This window comes from Emydura macquarii, unplaced genomic scaffold, assembly GCF_026122565.2.
Source record: "Emydura macquarii macquarii isolate MOO-44397 ecotype Brisbane River unplaced genomic scaffold, CSIRO-AGI_Emac_v2 contig_1876, whole genome shotgun sequence".
NCBI lineage: Eukaryota > Metazoa > Chordata > Testudines > Chelidae > Emydura > Emydura macquarii.
The window spans coordinates 3,176,072-3,191,298 of record NW_027132013.1 but is presented as its reverse complement, the minus strand read 5'-3'; the positions used below and the strand labels follow the sequence as shown (position 1 = coordinate 3,191,298).

At 38.9% G+C, this 15,227-nt stretch overlaps 1 protein-coding gene across 1 annotated transcript; it reads left to right on the top strand.

The window, feature by feature from the left end:
* The first annotated feature begins 237 nt into the window (after positions 1-237).
* On the top strand, positions 238-4,766 carry FGF19 (fibroblast growth factor 19). Its single transcript, XM_067558092.1, has 3 exons — positions 238-472; positions 768-871; positions 4,434-4,766. The coding sequence occupies exons 1-3, from the start codon at positions 238-240 to the stop codon at positions 4,764-4,766; spliced, it is 672 nt and encodes a 223-aa protein (XP_067414193.1).
* Positions 4,767-15,227: the final 10,461 nt, after the last annotated feature.

Genomic DNA, 15,227 nt, shown 5'->3' with positions numbered 1-15,227 from the left:
ACTGACCTGACTAACTCCTTCTATGAAATAGTCTGTATATTGGACTTGGAATTAGCCGTATCGATTGGGCTGATAACAGAGACCTATAAAAGGCAGGGGGATTGGCTTTGCATTTGCTCCATCCCTGAAGCATTTCGCTCAAAAAGCACCAAGCCTTTTCTTTAGCAGCATTTGCGCCACTGTATGCATGTGCGTGTGGGTGTGGAGTCATCTTGCCATTTAAAGAACCTGGAAAAGATGTGGGGGAGCCTGTGCAAATCTCCCACGTCCCTGGCTCTGCTTGGACTCTGCTTTGCAATGGTCGTCAGAGCTTTGCCTCTCTCTGATGCAGGGCCACATGTGAACTATGGCTGGGGGGAACCTATTAGGTTAAGGCACCTATACACAGCCAGCAAACATGGACTGTTCAGTTACTTCCTGAGGATCAACAGTGATGGCAAAGTGGATGGCACCAGCATTCAGAGTCCTCACAGTAAGTAGAAACGGGAAGCTGCGGTCTTGCTTATTAAGAGGATCTCGGATAAAGCGATGGGGCCCCAAGCCCCTGGACTCCCACAGTGAGGTTATGAGGATGCATTTTCCATAGCACTGGGAAGAGGCAAGTGTACGCGTAGGTACCTGACAGCGAGGGCTCTTTTGTGACCAGAACAGGAAGAGTTTCGCCTCTGATCACCTGTGAAATGTAGCCCCGAGAGGCGGTGGGGCTTGCAAACGGCGATCCTCTCACCCCGAATGATTGTTAACGCTCTTTTTGTTTGGCTGCCTAGGTCTGCTGGAAATCAGGGCTGTGGCGGTTCGCATGGTGGCGATCAAGGGCGTCCACAGTTCTCGGTACCTCTGCATGGAAGAAGACGGGAAGCTGCACGGACTTGTAAGTTACAGGAGACCGAGCTCCCCCCAGGCACTGAATCAGCATGGGAAAGTCAATAGCAGATGGGGGGATGTTTGCATGCGCTCGCAGGGCTGGTTATGATTTGCTCTGGAAGCGTCCAGATAAAACAACCTGAGCCGACCACATCTTTATTCTCGCAGCACACTAACGGTCTGACTTCTGCGAAGGAGCAAGGACATCCAAATGTGTAACGAGGCAGTTTATGGCTGTGACGCCGGGCAATAACAGATAAAAATACAACACATACATAAGTACATAAATAGGATGCGTTTAATGTAAGCTTTCATTGTCCTAGGGCTCAAAGCCCCCTAAACTAAAATAATGTGTAAGATAAAATGATTGGGTTCTTTTACTACAGGGAGTTAATAAAATGTAGTCAGAACTATGAGATTTTGACTTGTCATTCCTCCCTAATTACTTTTTGTCACTATTAGCTTTAGGCGGTCATGATTATTAGTGGAAATTTAAGTTTAGTGTCAAGCAACAAAGCAACTTTGCAGAATTTCTAATACAAATAAAAATGAGGAGAATCTACAATTTTCTTTCTTTATTGTGTTTTCTCCCTTACAATTTTTATCTACTTTTAGTTAAAATAGAATAGGACCAAATAATGTCTATTATAAACTGCCTATTTGATATGTGGCTATTTATCTACAATTAAACTAAAATATGTTCATTGCATTGGAATGTAAATGATATAGGCATATTTATAATTATCTTCTTACTGTTCAGCTTAGGTATTCTGCAGAAGATTGCTCCTTCGAAGAGGGGATACACCCAGATGGCTACCATATGTATAAATCAAAGAAATATGGGGTTGCTATCTCTTTAAGTCATACCAAACAGAAACAAGAATTCAGAGGAAAGGACTCTCTCCCATTGTCTCACTTCTTACTTGTGATCAACAGTGCACCTGTAGGGTTATGGCAGCCTGAGGACTATAGCGATTCTCTGATATGGTGTTGTTAACTGATGCCTTTTTGCCTAGGTATTTCAGCAAATCAGTTAGATATATCAGAAATACAGTCCTACTCTTGTGAGACCCCTGCAAAACCTACTCAAAGGCATGAGTTAAGGAGAAAGGTCCAGATTCATTACCATGTAACTCCATTGCCGTTACCTGAGTTACATGGGTGGGAGGTGTGTTTTCCCCAGAATGCCAAATGTAAGGCTTTATCCTACTTTCCTGAGCAAAACTCCTGCTGCTTTCAACGGGAGAAGTGGGCCCAATGGCAAAACATCCATTAGCTTTAATGAGAGCAGGATCAGGCTTGAATATCTAGGACAGAATTTGGCTTTCAAGTTTGAATGTCCTTGCTTTTATTGCCTAAAGTCAGACCTTCAATAAACTGAAAAGGTTAGGGAGGTGGTCTGGTTTTGGGCTCAGACCCACCATGTATGGGAAGGGTCAGTTTGAAGATTTATTGCATGTCCAAACTGAAATAGTCAGTGACTGATAACTATAGACAAGCTCCTCTTCCCACTGAAGTCCGTGGGAGATTTCCCATTGATTTCACTGGGAGCAGGAGCAGGCTCTTAGTAGCTGCATTGTGCATTATTGTAATCATCTTTGAAACAAAAATATGAACAGCCCTTAATTTGTGACTATGTTTATTGAACTATAGTAATTCGTCATGATATTAATTAAAATTTATTCATATTCTAAATAGTTACATGTTTGACAGTTATTAGCAAGCAGCCATGCAAACACCTGTATATGTACTGGGCCAAATCCTGTATGTCTTACTTTTATGAGAAGTCCCATTGACTTCAGTAATAATACTCACACAAGTAAGGTGAGCAGAATTTGGCCCAGAGAAAATCTGTTCTCAGAGATGCACTATCCTGTCCCTGATTCCACTCTGCTTCAGAAGCCTTGTGTGTGTCTACTGAGGGATGGAGGAGGAAGTCATTGATTACTGGCCTATGCCAACAGCAAATTATGACCCCCCCCCCCCCCCCAGTCTGGCTAAAATGTGCAGGCCATTCCTCACGCACCTGCTCCAGAGTGACTAAGGGAAGCCATTGATGCACAAAATGTCTGCTGACTCCTCTGCACCTAGACCCACCATTCTAGTAGCCTGAGCAGGGCCCAAAGGGAAATGTGTACTCTTCCCCTTACTCATTTTGATTAGTACCTTACTCTGAAGTAATTCCATTGAAGTCAATGGGGAAATGTACTATTCAGCATGAGTTGGGGGATGATGTGTGTTGGGAAGGACCAGGCGGTGCAGAAGCAGGATCTATTGTGGGTTATAACCTGATACTTTTACTCATGCATTGACTAGTACTTTACTCCTTGAGTAGTTCCATTAACTTCAGTGAGACTACTTGTGTGAGTAACTTGGCGACACATGAAGTAACGTGTTCACAATCTGGCCCTACAGTACATTCATTCAAAGTATATGATGTCCAGATTGATAAATATTGCAAGTTTTAATATGTGAGAAAGCATTTTTTTGCTTTATTCTTTGAATATTAAAATTACTTTTAAAAGGTGACCATAGCACAGACTACAGTTTATTCTACATTAATAATGGTATTTGACAAAGGTTGATTTTTTACAACTGAAAAAAAAGTCAGGTGTGTTCTGGATTATGTTTTGACAGGTAAAGAGTTCATTTGGGAACACGATTTTTTTTTATCATCAAAGACCTAGACATAACCAGCAATTCTCCTTTATTGACCCAGAGTTCAGTTACCTCTGATGACTGAGCCAGAAATAACACCAGAGTTGTAAGAAAAATAGTGATTACGTAAAGGATCTGGAAAAGTCTGAGATGATAACACAAAATCTCAACACACCATATCTACATTATAAACTATGTCTATGATGCGTTCTACAAATTGCTAGGCAGATTATAAAATTTATTATCCTATGTAGAATCTTTATTGGTGTCACAGTAGAACTGTTTTGTAAGTTTAATGCCTGATGAGAAAGAGATATTGTACTAATACAGTTTTAGACATTTTAATAAAATGATGAGGAGAAAAAACTTGCAATTTGCCCTTTTTATTGCTTTTTTATTTATTTATTTTTAAAAATGCCATTATAAAAGGCATTATATAAATGCCTTTCTGCAGACCTGATCCTTACAGCCCTTAGCAAAGCAAATCTCCCATGCAATTCAAATTGAGTTTTATATGCATTAGCACTGCTGGATTGGGCCCTTAGCTATCGTGGTTGCAATTAAAATATCAGCATTCATCAACACTTATCTAACCATGGTAACTATCGGAGATTACCAAAGTTTTCCCCTAAAATCAGAATAGGGGAGTTCTGTGACAGCTGTGTGGTAACAAATGGAATAAAGACCATTGAAGATAATGGAAAGACTCCCAGTGACTTCAAAAGGGCGTGGATCAGGCCTATGTTCCCTTTTTAATGACCCCATGGATTGTTATGAATTCTACGTATAATATGGAGGGCTTGAATCTCTCTCACATCAAGGAGAGTAGGATCAAGCACATAAAAGAATTATATCATATCTGATAAGTGTCATAGACATATCTGTAATTGTCTTCACTCCTTACTGTTCAGCTCAGGTATTCTACAGAAGATTGCTCCTTTGAAGAAGAGATACGCCCAGATGGCTACAATGTATATAAATCAAAGAAATATGGAGTCTCTGTGTCTTTAAGTAGTGCCAAACAAAGACAACAATTCAAAGGAAAAGACTTTCTTCCATTGTCTCACTTCTTACCTATGATCAACACTGTGCCTGTGGAGTCAACGGATTTTGGGGAATACGGTGATTATAGTCATACTTTTGAATCAGATCTGTTCTCTTCACCTCTTGAAACTGACAGCATGGACCCCTTTGGAATCACCTCTGAAATATCTCCAGTGAAGAGCCCCAGCTTTCACAAATAACTAATGCTCCTGACCTTAAATATGGTTTTAAAGATACATTACCAGACCCAGGATATTATTTAGATTTTCCAGTAGTAATATTTAGAATATGTAAACATTTAAGGTCTGGTGCTAGCATTGTTCTTGCAACGTACTAAACTTGTAAGATATTAGCACCATGAAGGCTACATTCTGAGAACCACCTACTCACGTTTTCACATCACATTTAGAAAAAAATTATCTAAACAACTGCTTAACAGGTTCACCTCTGACAAAAATACACAACATGCAGACATTTCTTCTCTCTGGTGATGGCTGGGGTGATAAGATGACTAACATTTTTCTCCACCAATTTATTACTAGTTATGCTCACCATAGATTCTTGCTGATAGGAGCCAATGCAGCAAAAGTTTTTCATTCACAGGGAGGTTAATGACCTCTTCACTTCATAACCTTTCAAAGACAAACATGTGAAATAAAACCTGATTACAAAACCTAACAAACATTATCATGTGAACTAGGGTTAAATCTATCTCTTAAAAAACTGCTGCTGATGCTCTGGGACAACTTTCTATTTTAAACGTTGCATTGAGAATCAATTCTGCTTGTATATTATGCATTTTCTTCCATTCTTTGATTAATGCTAAGGGCTCATGCTGGAAAATTGGATCTTTAATTCTTTATGGGCTCACCTATGTTTTCTGATGAATTCTTTGGACCTGTATTATCCTTGGTCTGAGGTAGAATTCTCATTAATGTTAGTAGGAATTCTATGTATGGATTGAGGGTTGTACAGAATCCATAGTTATGTTCATCAGGTAGGGAACAAGCAGTGGAAACAGATTAACTTTCAGGTCATAAAGGTCCTGTTATATGTAAATATCCATAGCAATTGAAGGGAAAGACAGAAAATAAATGTTGTATAGGTCAAATTGCTTCCCAATATGTTTTTATATTTTTCCTTAAAGCATCAGCAGCTCTTTTGAGGCCATATAGGGCCTGATTCTGCACCCATTGACTTCAATGTGGCAGAATTACGCAAATACTGCCTTTGATATGTAGTTGAGCAATTCTGGGCAGCATATGGCCCAAAATGTATATATGATGCTTTCAGTCCTGTTCTCCTATTTTAACATTCCAGCAAGAGAATAACAACAAAAGGAATGCGAGACCAGGAAAATTACCCATTTCCAAAGTTTCATTTATAATAGATATTTCTATACAAAAAGCTGTACTGGAAATGTTAGTATTTTCTTGACCTAGCACTTCATTACCAATGCAATATTTATAATTAATTTATTGAATACATACATCTGTGTATTTTGTTACTGTTATTTATACTCAAAATTCTATTTATGTACTCATGAAGGTTTTTTTTTTTTAGTTTTAACAGATTTTGTGATGTTTTGTAATCATGAAATTGTGAGGAAAATATAACATTTTTAATTTTCTGTGATGTTGTCAGTAGGTTAGTGTGTACATTTGTAATTAAAAAATTCATCTCCAACACAAAATCTAACTGACTCTGTTTCAAAAATTATGCGGCACCTTTTAAACATAGACTTCAAAGATCTTTAAAAATGTCATTGAATTAAGTTTCACTACACCCTCTAAGGTAGGTAAGTGTTATTATCCCCATTTTGCAGGTGAGGAAACTGAGGCACAGAGAAACAAAGCAACTTGGCTAAATTCATGCAGTGAGTGGCAGAGCTAGAAATAGAGCTAGAAATGGAATCCATGGAATGGACTAGAGTGCTGCTTTCAGGATGTAAAAAATCTCTCTTGCAAATTAAGTGTAATCTGATTAACACACTTTACAGAAGCAAGGTCGGCCAGATACAATTTTAAAACAAGGAGGAGAGATGCTGTACTTTTGGAAAAAGTCCAGGAGATTGTTCACTAAGTAGCTGACCCTGGGATATATTGAGCTCTCTTCATTTCCTAATTCCTACTGACTTCAGTGGGTCAGACACCAAATTCTGGTTCTCTGGCATAACGGTTCGCTGGAGCTCTAGTTTCAACTCTGCATTTCCTTTTATAAGGAAAAGAAAGAAAAATGCCTGTGAACATGGTCTTGTCTCTTGCTGAGCTACAGTGGTTCATCACATGATTCCCCTGGCCATAGTGTATCTGGGAGATATTATCCAGGTTTTCATGTTTAATGTAGCACAAAGCTTTTTGGGTTTTGAGTGTAAAGTTTCTCAACAAAAAGTTAAAATTTTCTGTGGAAAGCAAATACTTCCCCCCAAAAATTGTTTAGTCAAAAACCTAATTTTTTTAATCAAAAAACAATTTTTATGGAAAAATTTTGACCCATCCTACACAAAACTTTAGGAGAAGTATTATGGCCACTAGAAAGATGACCTTAATTGTCAGGAAGTATAGTGACCTTTCTGAGAGGGGTTCAAAAAGTGAATCCAAGAACACATTTAATATGAGGAAAGATTTCATGGGGCTACACTGTGAAAAGTGGAGGTCTGATTAGGATGGTAGCTTTGAGAATAAATGTGTGAGTTATGGGGTCAGATAGGTCAACTTTTAGCTGCCGGAACTGAGGCTATAACCAACACTTGAGACCTGATTGAATTGGATACATTATCTAATTAAAACTACACATGGAATTTCAGGGACACAGAATGTAACTACTCAGATGATATTTGGCTAGAGCACAGGGGTTAACGTCATTACATTTGTGAAAAGCATCCTGAGATTAACCACATGTGCTGACAGCTTTGGTTTTACACTTCACACCAGCAGTACAACAGTCTCTTCTTGTAACAGTATGGTAAGCACTGGTTCAATATTTACTGATAGAGAAGAATGATCAAAAACTTAATCACCAACACCACTTGCTATAGCACTTAAGTTTTCCTGTGAGGTTTCCCATCCAAGCATTGACTAGTCTTGGCAGCTTCACTTATGAGATCTGACAATATCACAGCCTAAGGTGGAATGATTACAGGAAAATGTTTTTCTTATTATTAGACACCTGACTAGGTCAGGAACTTGGCATGCAAGATATTTAAACAGTATTGTTTTAGGTTGAGTGTGGGAATATAAACAACACAAACATCATGAATTGCACTGTATAAGCCAAAGGCTGACTATAGTTTGCAAAATATTGTAAGTTGTTTGCAGTCCCTTTAGATTTATAATTACATTTTATATCTCTAAAATATTTTTAAAGGATTGTCCAATATTTGAGTGTGAAATCCCAATGAGAAGCTACAATAGTTGTTCAAACTATGAGCAAGCTCTAGGAAGGGAGACAGTGAACATCTCTGTCTGGTGTCTTTGGAGAGCATGAAGGATTATGAACAATGCCTTTCAAGCAAATACCATAATATTAGAGTGATGGATATTGAGATAACAGTACCAAAACCACCTATTTGCAAAGTCTTTTGAGATACTGCATACTTTGCCATAAGAGTTTTGTGCATCTAGGGAGAAGGCATGGTGGGAAGGTCTAATTCCATTTTTTTTTTCATTAGAAGTGCTTTGAATTTGGGCAAATGCAGGCCTGATGAAAACAAATGCACCCCCTTTGAAGTCAATGGGCGTGCAAAGTCAATAGGAGCTGCACTTGTTTGTATTAAGGATAAATTTAACTCATTGTGTAGGTTTTTTTCAGGTATTTTTCATCAGATTGGGACCTATTATTGAAGCTATGGAATAGTGCTCTAAGGCCAGAAATATTGCTAATACTTTGTAGTCTTGAACTATAGAGAAACTATTCAGCAATTTTGATGTATAGGGTCAATCTAACTACCCTTGAGAACAGAGGAAGTTTCACCATTTACTTCCAGGGGAGAAGAATCAAGCCAAGACTAGATTTATTTGAATTAATTATGTAGACTGAGATTTTCAAAGATGTCTAAGGTTTCTGGACATCAAATTCCCAATTGGGAACTGAGCACCCAAATGCCTTAAGCAGCTTTGAAAATCTCTCCCCCCCCCCCTCTTTCTCTCTTCCCCCCCCCCCTTTCTCTCTCTCTCTCTCTCTAATCTATCTAGGACCACCATAAATACAACCGAACTCTTGGTATATTTTAGAGAGTCACTCAGAAATGCTTTATTATACTTCCACTCCTCCCCCAATAATTCCAGCATTCGATATAGATGAATCCTGTAAAATTAAAATACTGTAGAACTATATTTTTTTAACACAGAACCTGAGAATTACCATAGTATTTCCAGTCAGAAAATATCTATGAGTCTTATAAAATTTCATAAGACAGTAAGGTATTGGTGATTTACATATGGAAAGACTATTGATGGACATTTATTTAAACTGTTTTTCTTCCATTGTATTGATTTTGACTATCAGGTGGCTGTGCTGATAGTTTTAAAACTGTTCTCATAAAACTAAGAAAGATCTTAGATTTTTATGGATCCGCATAGATACTTTTGAATGTGCTTGTGATGAGGTACACTCAATCTGAACTGAACAGGAAGGGGTTAACTCCACACTGTGGGCTGAGGAAGCCTCGCCTCCTCACTCCTACTGGGCATGCTCCAAGTGTAGCAGTGGTATAAAAGGAAGCAGCGCAGCTGTCTGGGCTAAGAGGAAGGACATATAGTGGAGGTGCCAGCCCAGGAGCTGCTGGTGCACCAGACTGCAGGAGCCTGGGACGCCAAGACTCAGGTGGCTGCCCAGGAGCTTGTGGCCATCCAATGGAGCCCAGCGTCACTGAGTGCTGCACTCACTGAGGAATCCAGAGGCCCTGATGATGCCAAGGCTGCAGCTTCAGGAGACACAGTAGGAAGAAGCCTGGGAGGTTAGCCATTATTCCATGAGTTGTCAGTGTGTTTCGGCTGGATCCCTGCTGACCCAGTGACAGAATCTTCTGCCACTGCCAGGGCCCTGGGCTGGGATCTGGTGGAGTAGGTAGAAACTGGGTCCCCCTACTCTGGCCACCACACACCCTTAGGTGGTGGCCTACCCTGTTAGTCCCTGCAGACAAGGGTGCACTCGTTGACTCCAGCTCTTAGGCGCCAGGACTGGCCAGGGACACTTAAGCGTGGGCCAACTACATTCCTCTACCTCCCTACAAGGGGGATGAGGTACCCTTACCCCACAACAGTGCTATTAGCTTCTTTAAGATTAGTCAGAATTTTCCAACAATGCAGTGATATCCCCCAATATTTATGACAAGAGTTGGCTAGTTACCTATATCTTTGACTGATTTAGGCTTTCTTCAATAACTGTTGAAAAAGAGTACTGGATTTACTCCAAGGTACTTAATTTTTTTTTTTTCTAGAAAAGTCTGACCACTTTCAGGGCATGTTACAAGACCCACTTCTTTTATACAGTGGTAAAATTAATGGGGAATTGGGAAAAGAATAAAAAATATCTTTATCCCAATCAGAGGAAAAGAGCAAAAGACTCATCATGTCCAGATCTTGCTGTGGGACTAGAGACCTAATTTACCCGAGAAGCACTTTGATAGCATGGTGATGAGTGCTATAGAAAATCCTAAGATACACATACAGATAGGTACATAAGTTTTTTGTTTTTTTTTGGACCCTCTCCTTGTTTTTCAAGGTGGCTGTACCAATAGCCTTCCTTTATTATGAAAATAATATTATATTATTGGTAGATATGCCTTGATTAAGGAAAGATATAAAAAAGAATGATGTATTAAATCACCTTCTGCAATCTTCAGCATGAGTTCACTGCAGTATGTAGCTACACATTACCTACATGCCACTGACACTGGTGTTCAGTGTAGACATAGCCGTTGATGTCAACTGAGTTACTCAGGGTTTACATCAAGGTAAAGGAGATCAGAATCTGGCCCATATATATTAAACTTTGTTTTAAATTGATGATTTTTTAAATGTTTTATAATATTTATTATGAAATAAACTCAGAAGAACAGATGAGCTACTGTAAATAATGACATCATTCAAATTTCAGGTTGAGCTACATTACATAGTAAGTAAGTTTGCCTACTTTTAGCATAAATACAACATCCTTATGAAAGGTTAAATACATAGCTAACTGGGTCATTGATTATTGTTACCTACTAACCAAATGTTCAGCCACCATGTCAGAAAAAATAATGAGCCTTTGCTTTAGAGTGTTTCTCACTCTCTTGGTGGGGCAGGGACCATCTTTTGTTCTATGTACAGTGCCCTCCACAAATGGGGTTCTGATCCATTAGGACTCCTAGGCACTACAGTAATACAAATAATAGTGTATCCTGTACATGGTGCATAGATAGGGAGTAGACTTCCTTTCACTAACTCTTGTGAAACCTGGTATTATGCTTTTCTCTATATAAAGAGTAACTGTAGGCTTTCAGTTTAAATGACTTTATTTTAGATTTAAAGAAAACTACAGAGAACAACAAAAAAAAAAGCTTATATGAGAGACAGCAGCGTATCTCCTCCTTTGCAACAGACTGTATCTGAGCTGAACACAATACGACAGTTGATGCCAAAAGACAGTAGTGCTTTAGAACAATTATTGTTGCAGGCCCAAGAAAACAAAACCATAATCCATACTTACATAGCCCAATCTATCAACCCCACCTCATTCAAATAATAGGCAAGAACCTTAGTTGGGCAGGCTGAGTATGTGGACCAATGCCTTAGGGAAAGCCTGTTACTTATTCTGATCTTAAGGGAGGTGAGCAGACAACATTTGGGCAACTCTCTGGCATACATGTGACCTTTATCAGAAAGCTTCATGACCTCTACAAAAAGTAGTAGTTCATAATTCAGTTGTAAATGATTAAATTAATTGCTTTTATCTCAGTGTGCTGAAGTCTGTTTCATTTATAATCAATACAGGGACAACCAACTGACTCACATAGTCACATAGAAATATAGATATTGGAACACTCATCCATCCAGTCCAGTATCATGTGGTTTAAACGGAATACTTCAAAAGAAGGTGCAATGCTGCATTGTGGACCTTGACAAGCGTGCAGTACTATAGCATGGGAAAAATATCTTCCTGACTTTATGAAATACTATACTAAAGGGAAAATGCAATACTGGAGCCTGGGAGACATCTCTTTTGGACTTTGTGCAATACTAAGGAAGGTTTTGCCAGCATAGGCCACATGATATTAGACTTGATGGACCAATCTGCTCCAGAGCAGAGAGACCTAAATTCCTACACGTTCATCTGAGTTATGAATAGAGTAACAAAGCTGCTTTTCTATTCTTTAAATATCTAACACTGCTTTTAATCAAAATATTGAGAAGGTTTAATTATTGCCTCTGACAGTAAGTTCTATAATTTTTGTTGTGTAAAAAAAAATTATTTTTTATCTATTATAAATGTATTCTCTTTTAATTTCCTTGAATGACTTCTTGTAATATGGGAAAAGGTAAACAGGAGCACCTGGCTGAGCTGCTTAACTCATAGTTGTAAATACCTGTATAATGTTGCTGCTATGCTTCTCTTTTAATGACTAGGAGCCAGATTGGCTTATTTACACAAAGATCTATACTAGAGAAGGAGCTGGGATGCTTCACCCCTTGCAGAGCTCAGAGATTGTGCTCCAGAGATTGTACCACCTTTGAGAGGTGCAAAGTATTTCTACCTGTCCATGCGTCCTGTTCAGCTGACAGTGTGGGGGTGCAGTTGCCCGTGTTCCACCTCTTCCCTGCCCATTTTGGGATGGTATGCATGGCTAGGGACATACAGAGGGAGCAGATCCTGAGCTCCAGAGTGAAGGGACAACAATTGACCCTAGTCTTTGAGCAAGGGAGTATGGTAAGATGAGGCTTCTTTTGATTTTTTTCCCCTTTCCTGACCTCAGATATTTGCTTAGGCGCTAAAGGATAATTTAGCCCTAAATAAAGCTAATCTTTTACATTTCAGAATGTAGAAGACTCCTCTGAACACTGCCATGTCTCTAATCATGTCTGTTGCTAACTCAGAGATTCTTCTGATCCTTTTGAAGACAACAAACTAATTAAAACAAGATCTCACTAGAGCCAACAGATCTGCTCTCATTTTTTCTGTAGCTTTATATTAAATAAAATGTTATAAACAATAATAAATATTGAGCAAGGAACATTGAAAATTAATCTTTATCACCTAGCTTGAGATGGGAGCTGCTAAATGTTCGATTAGGGTTTTTGTTATTTTTTTGCTTGATCATCTAAATGAGCATCATAAAAGCCTGGGTTGGAAATAGGGTGACCAGATGTCCCGATTTTATAGGGACAGTCCCAATACTCGGGGCTTTTTCTTATAGAGATGCTCATTACCTCCTACCCCATCCCAATTTTTCTCACTTGCTATCCGGTCATCCTAGTTGGAAGAGACCTGATAGTACTTGAACTTGATAGGCAATCAAATTCTACTTACATGAATTATGAGCATGTAATTATTTTCACTCAGTAGGGCAACCACCAAATAGAAAACAAGTAGTAGCTCTGCTGAAGGGAAGCTATGTACACTATTCTCTGCAACCCAGGTAGCTAATGGACAAGGAAAATGGAGCCTTCTTAATGGAACTTTAAAATAATACCACATGGAGCCTGTAGGAAGAAATTTTTTGTCTTTTGTGAAGTATTAGGGAAAAGGTTGGACAGAAATAGGTGTAGTCAGAAAACTATGAAGTGGAAGACAGTAATTCCATGGAAGATAGGGAAGTATTATTTTGTATTCCAATATGGGCAGCCAGCCAGTGAAGATTTCTGATAATGGAGGTGAGGTTCTACCAACTTCATGCAAGGAGATGAACTGTGGCTGCCATATTTCTGACAAATGGAAGTCTGGAGAGTCACAAAGGAGGAGTCAGAGTAGTCAAGTTGAAAAGAGACGAAAGCAGTAGTCTTTGAGTTTGTTATAAAGAATATTATATTCCTGGTACATCTTTGTCTAGCTTTATATATTAAAAATAAAAAAATCATTGAATGCTCAGTTTCAAAAACTGAGATATAACATAAACCTCTACTATGACAGAACACTAGTGGCATGATTCAACACAGCATGACATCAATGTAAAAAGCCAAAAGTGCAAGATCAACTGTGCAACCGTGCAGTTAACTTCCGCAAAAGTGAAAAAAAAAAATCCTTTGGGAAGAGGGTTGCCACAGGGTGATTGGCCCCCATTAAAGGGAGAGGGGGCCAGTCCCACCTGTGGTATAACTAATTAGCTGCCTCCCAGATTGAGGGGGCAGAACTAAAGAGCGTCCAGTGATAGTTTAATGGACAGTTGGGCCTTGCAAGAAGGCTGAGAGAACTCAATCTGAGAGTAGAACCACAGGGAGTGGGTAAGGTTTTGATGGAAGGGCCTAAGAATGGAACCAGCTTGGGGAAGAGTGCTGTATTCCAGAGTGACTCTCAAAGTCATTTAGGAAGGGGCTGGGGACAGAGCCCAGGGGATGGGTTGAAGAGAAGCTCCCAAAAGGAAGAACTTTTTTGGTTGTTGGGACTTTTTAGTCTGTCTTTTGTGACCCTGGAAAGAGTTAAGTCATTTCTAGCACAGAGCAGTGGGTGGAGAGCTAAGGAGTTCTACCTTGGGGAAGGAAACTGAGGCAGGGAGTGTTGGCAATGTCATGCCTGACTAACAGGGAGTGCTATTGGGCAACCAGGCTATCCTAATCAAGGCCAATCCTGCAAATTGATTTATATGGGACGATCCTTACACCTAGGTGGTGTCTCATTGAAATTGGCTTCATGTAGGCATAAAGATCTGCCCATGTAAATCTGATTGCAGAGATGAAGACCTGGTTTGTAGGGGTTCAGGTAAATCTTTTATGCAGTTTTGGTTTCCGTGAGTCTTGTATAAATCAACCCATGTTTACTCAGAAATATTGTCAAGTTCACTTTAGAACACAAAATTTACATGACCTCTTATATGACTATATATCCATAACTCCTTTCCATCCTAGCTAATATCTGAAAAACAAGAAAACAACATTCATGATCATTTTTTATTTTTTTTCATTTCGGTGGCAATTTTTCAACTAGCTCAAAATAGTAATCAAACTATTGCTTACCGGTGCAAGATATCAGAGTTTTGGTTAAAAACACACAACAAAACACCTAATCTAAACCAATCTGAACTACATTTCAGATTTGTAATGACGGGTTTGAGGTTTTATTGAAGAAAAAATCTCACAGCTGAACATCTGAATATTTTTTGGTTTTTAATTTCTGGATGCAGTTTATAGCAAACAAAAAATAGATAAACATAAAGAAAAGAGCCTGGTTTAACTACCTGTGTCACTATGGATATGTGGCCCCTTATGTGGTCCCTGTTTTTGTCTTTTTAACCTTATTCACTAATGTGTGAATATGATGCTTTCTATTTTTATTTATATAAATGGAAAGCACCCGTGCACCCTCTAGTGGTTAGCCACCAAACTGATAACACAAAACAGAAAACAAATGTTATACAGATAGATATTTCTGTGTTTATTGTGCCACCCAGTGTCTGCTGATTCCTTTAACAGGTGAATTTTTTCAGTTGCCATTCATTCACTTTTCTCCAACTTTCATCTCTTGCC

Coding starts and splice junctions, on each gene's coding strand:
- FGF19 (XM_067558092.1), top strand. CDS start 238: ATGTGGGGGAGCCTGTGCAAATCTCCCACGTCCCTGGCTCTGCTTGGA. Junction 473..767: donor CAGCATTCAGAGTCCTCACA/GTAAGTAGAAAC, acceptor TTGGCTGCCTAG/GTCTGCTGGAAATCAGGGCT. Junction 872..4,433: donor ACGGGAAGCTGCACGGACTT/GTAAGTTACAGG, acceptor CTTACTGTTCAG/CTCAGGTATTCTACAGAAGA.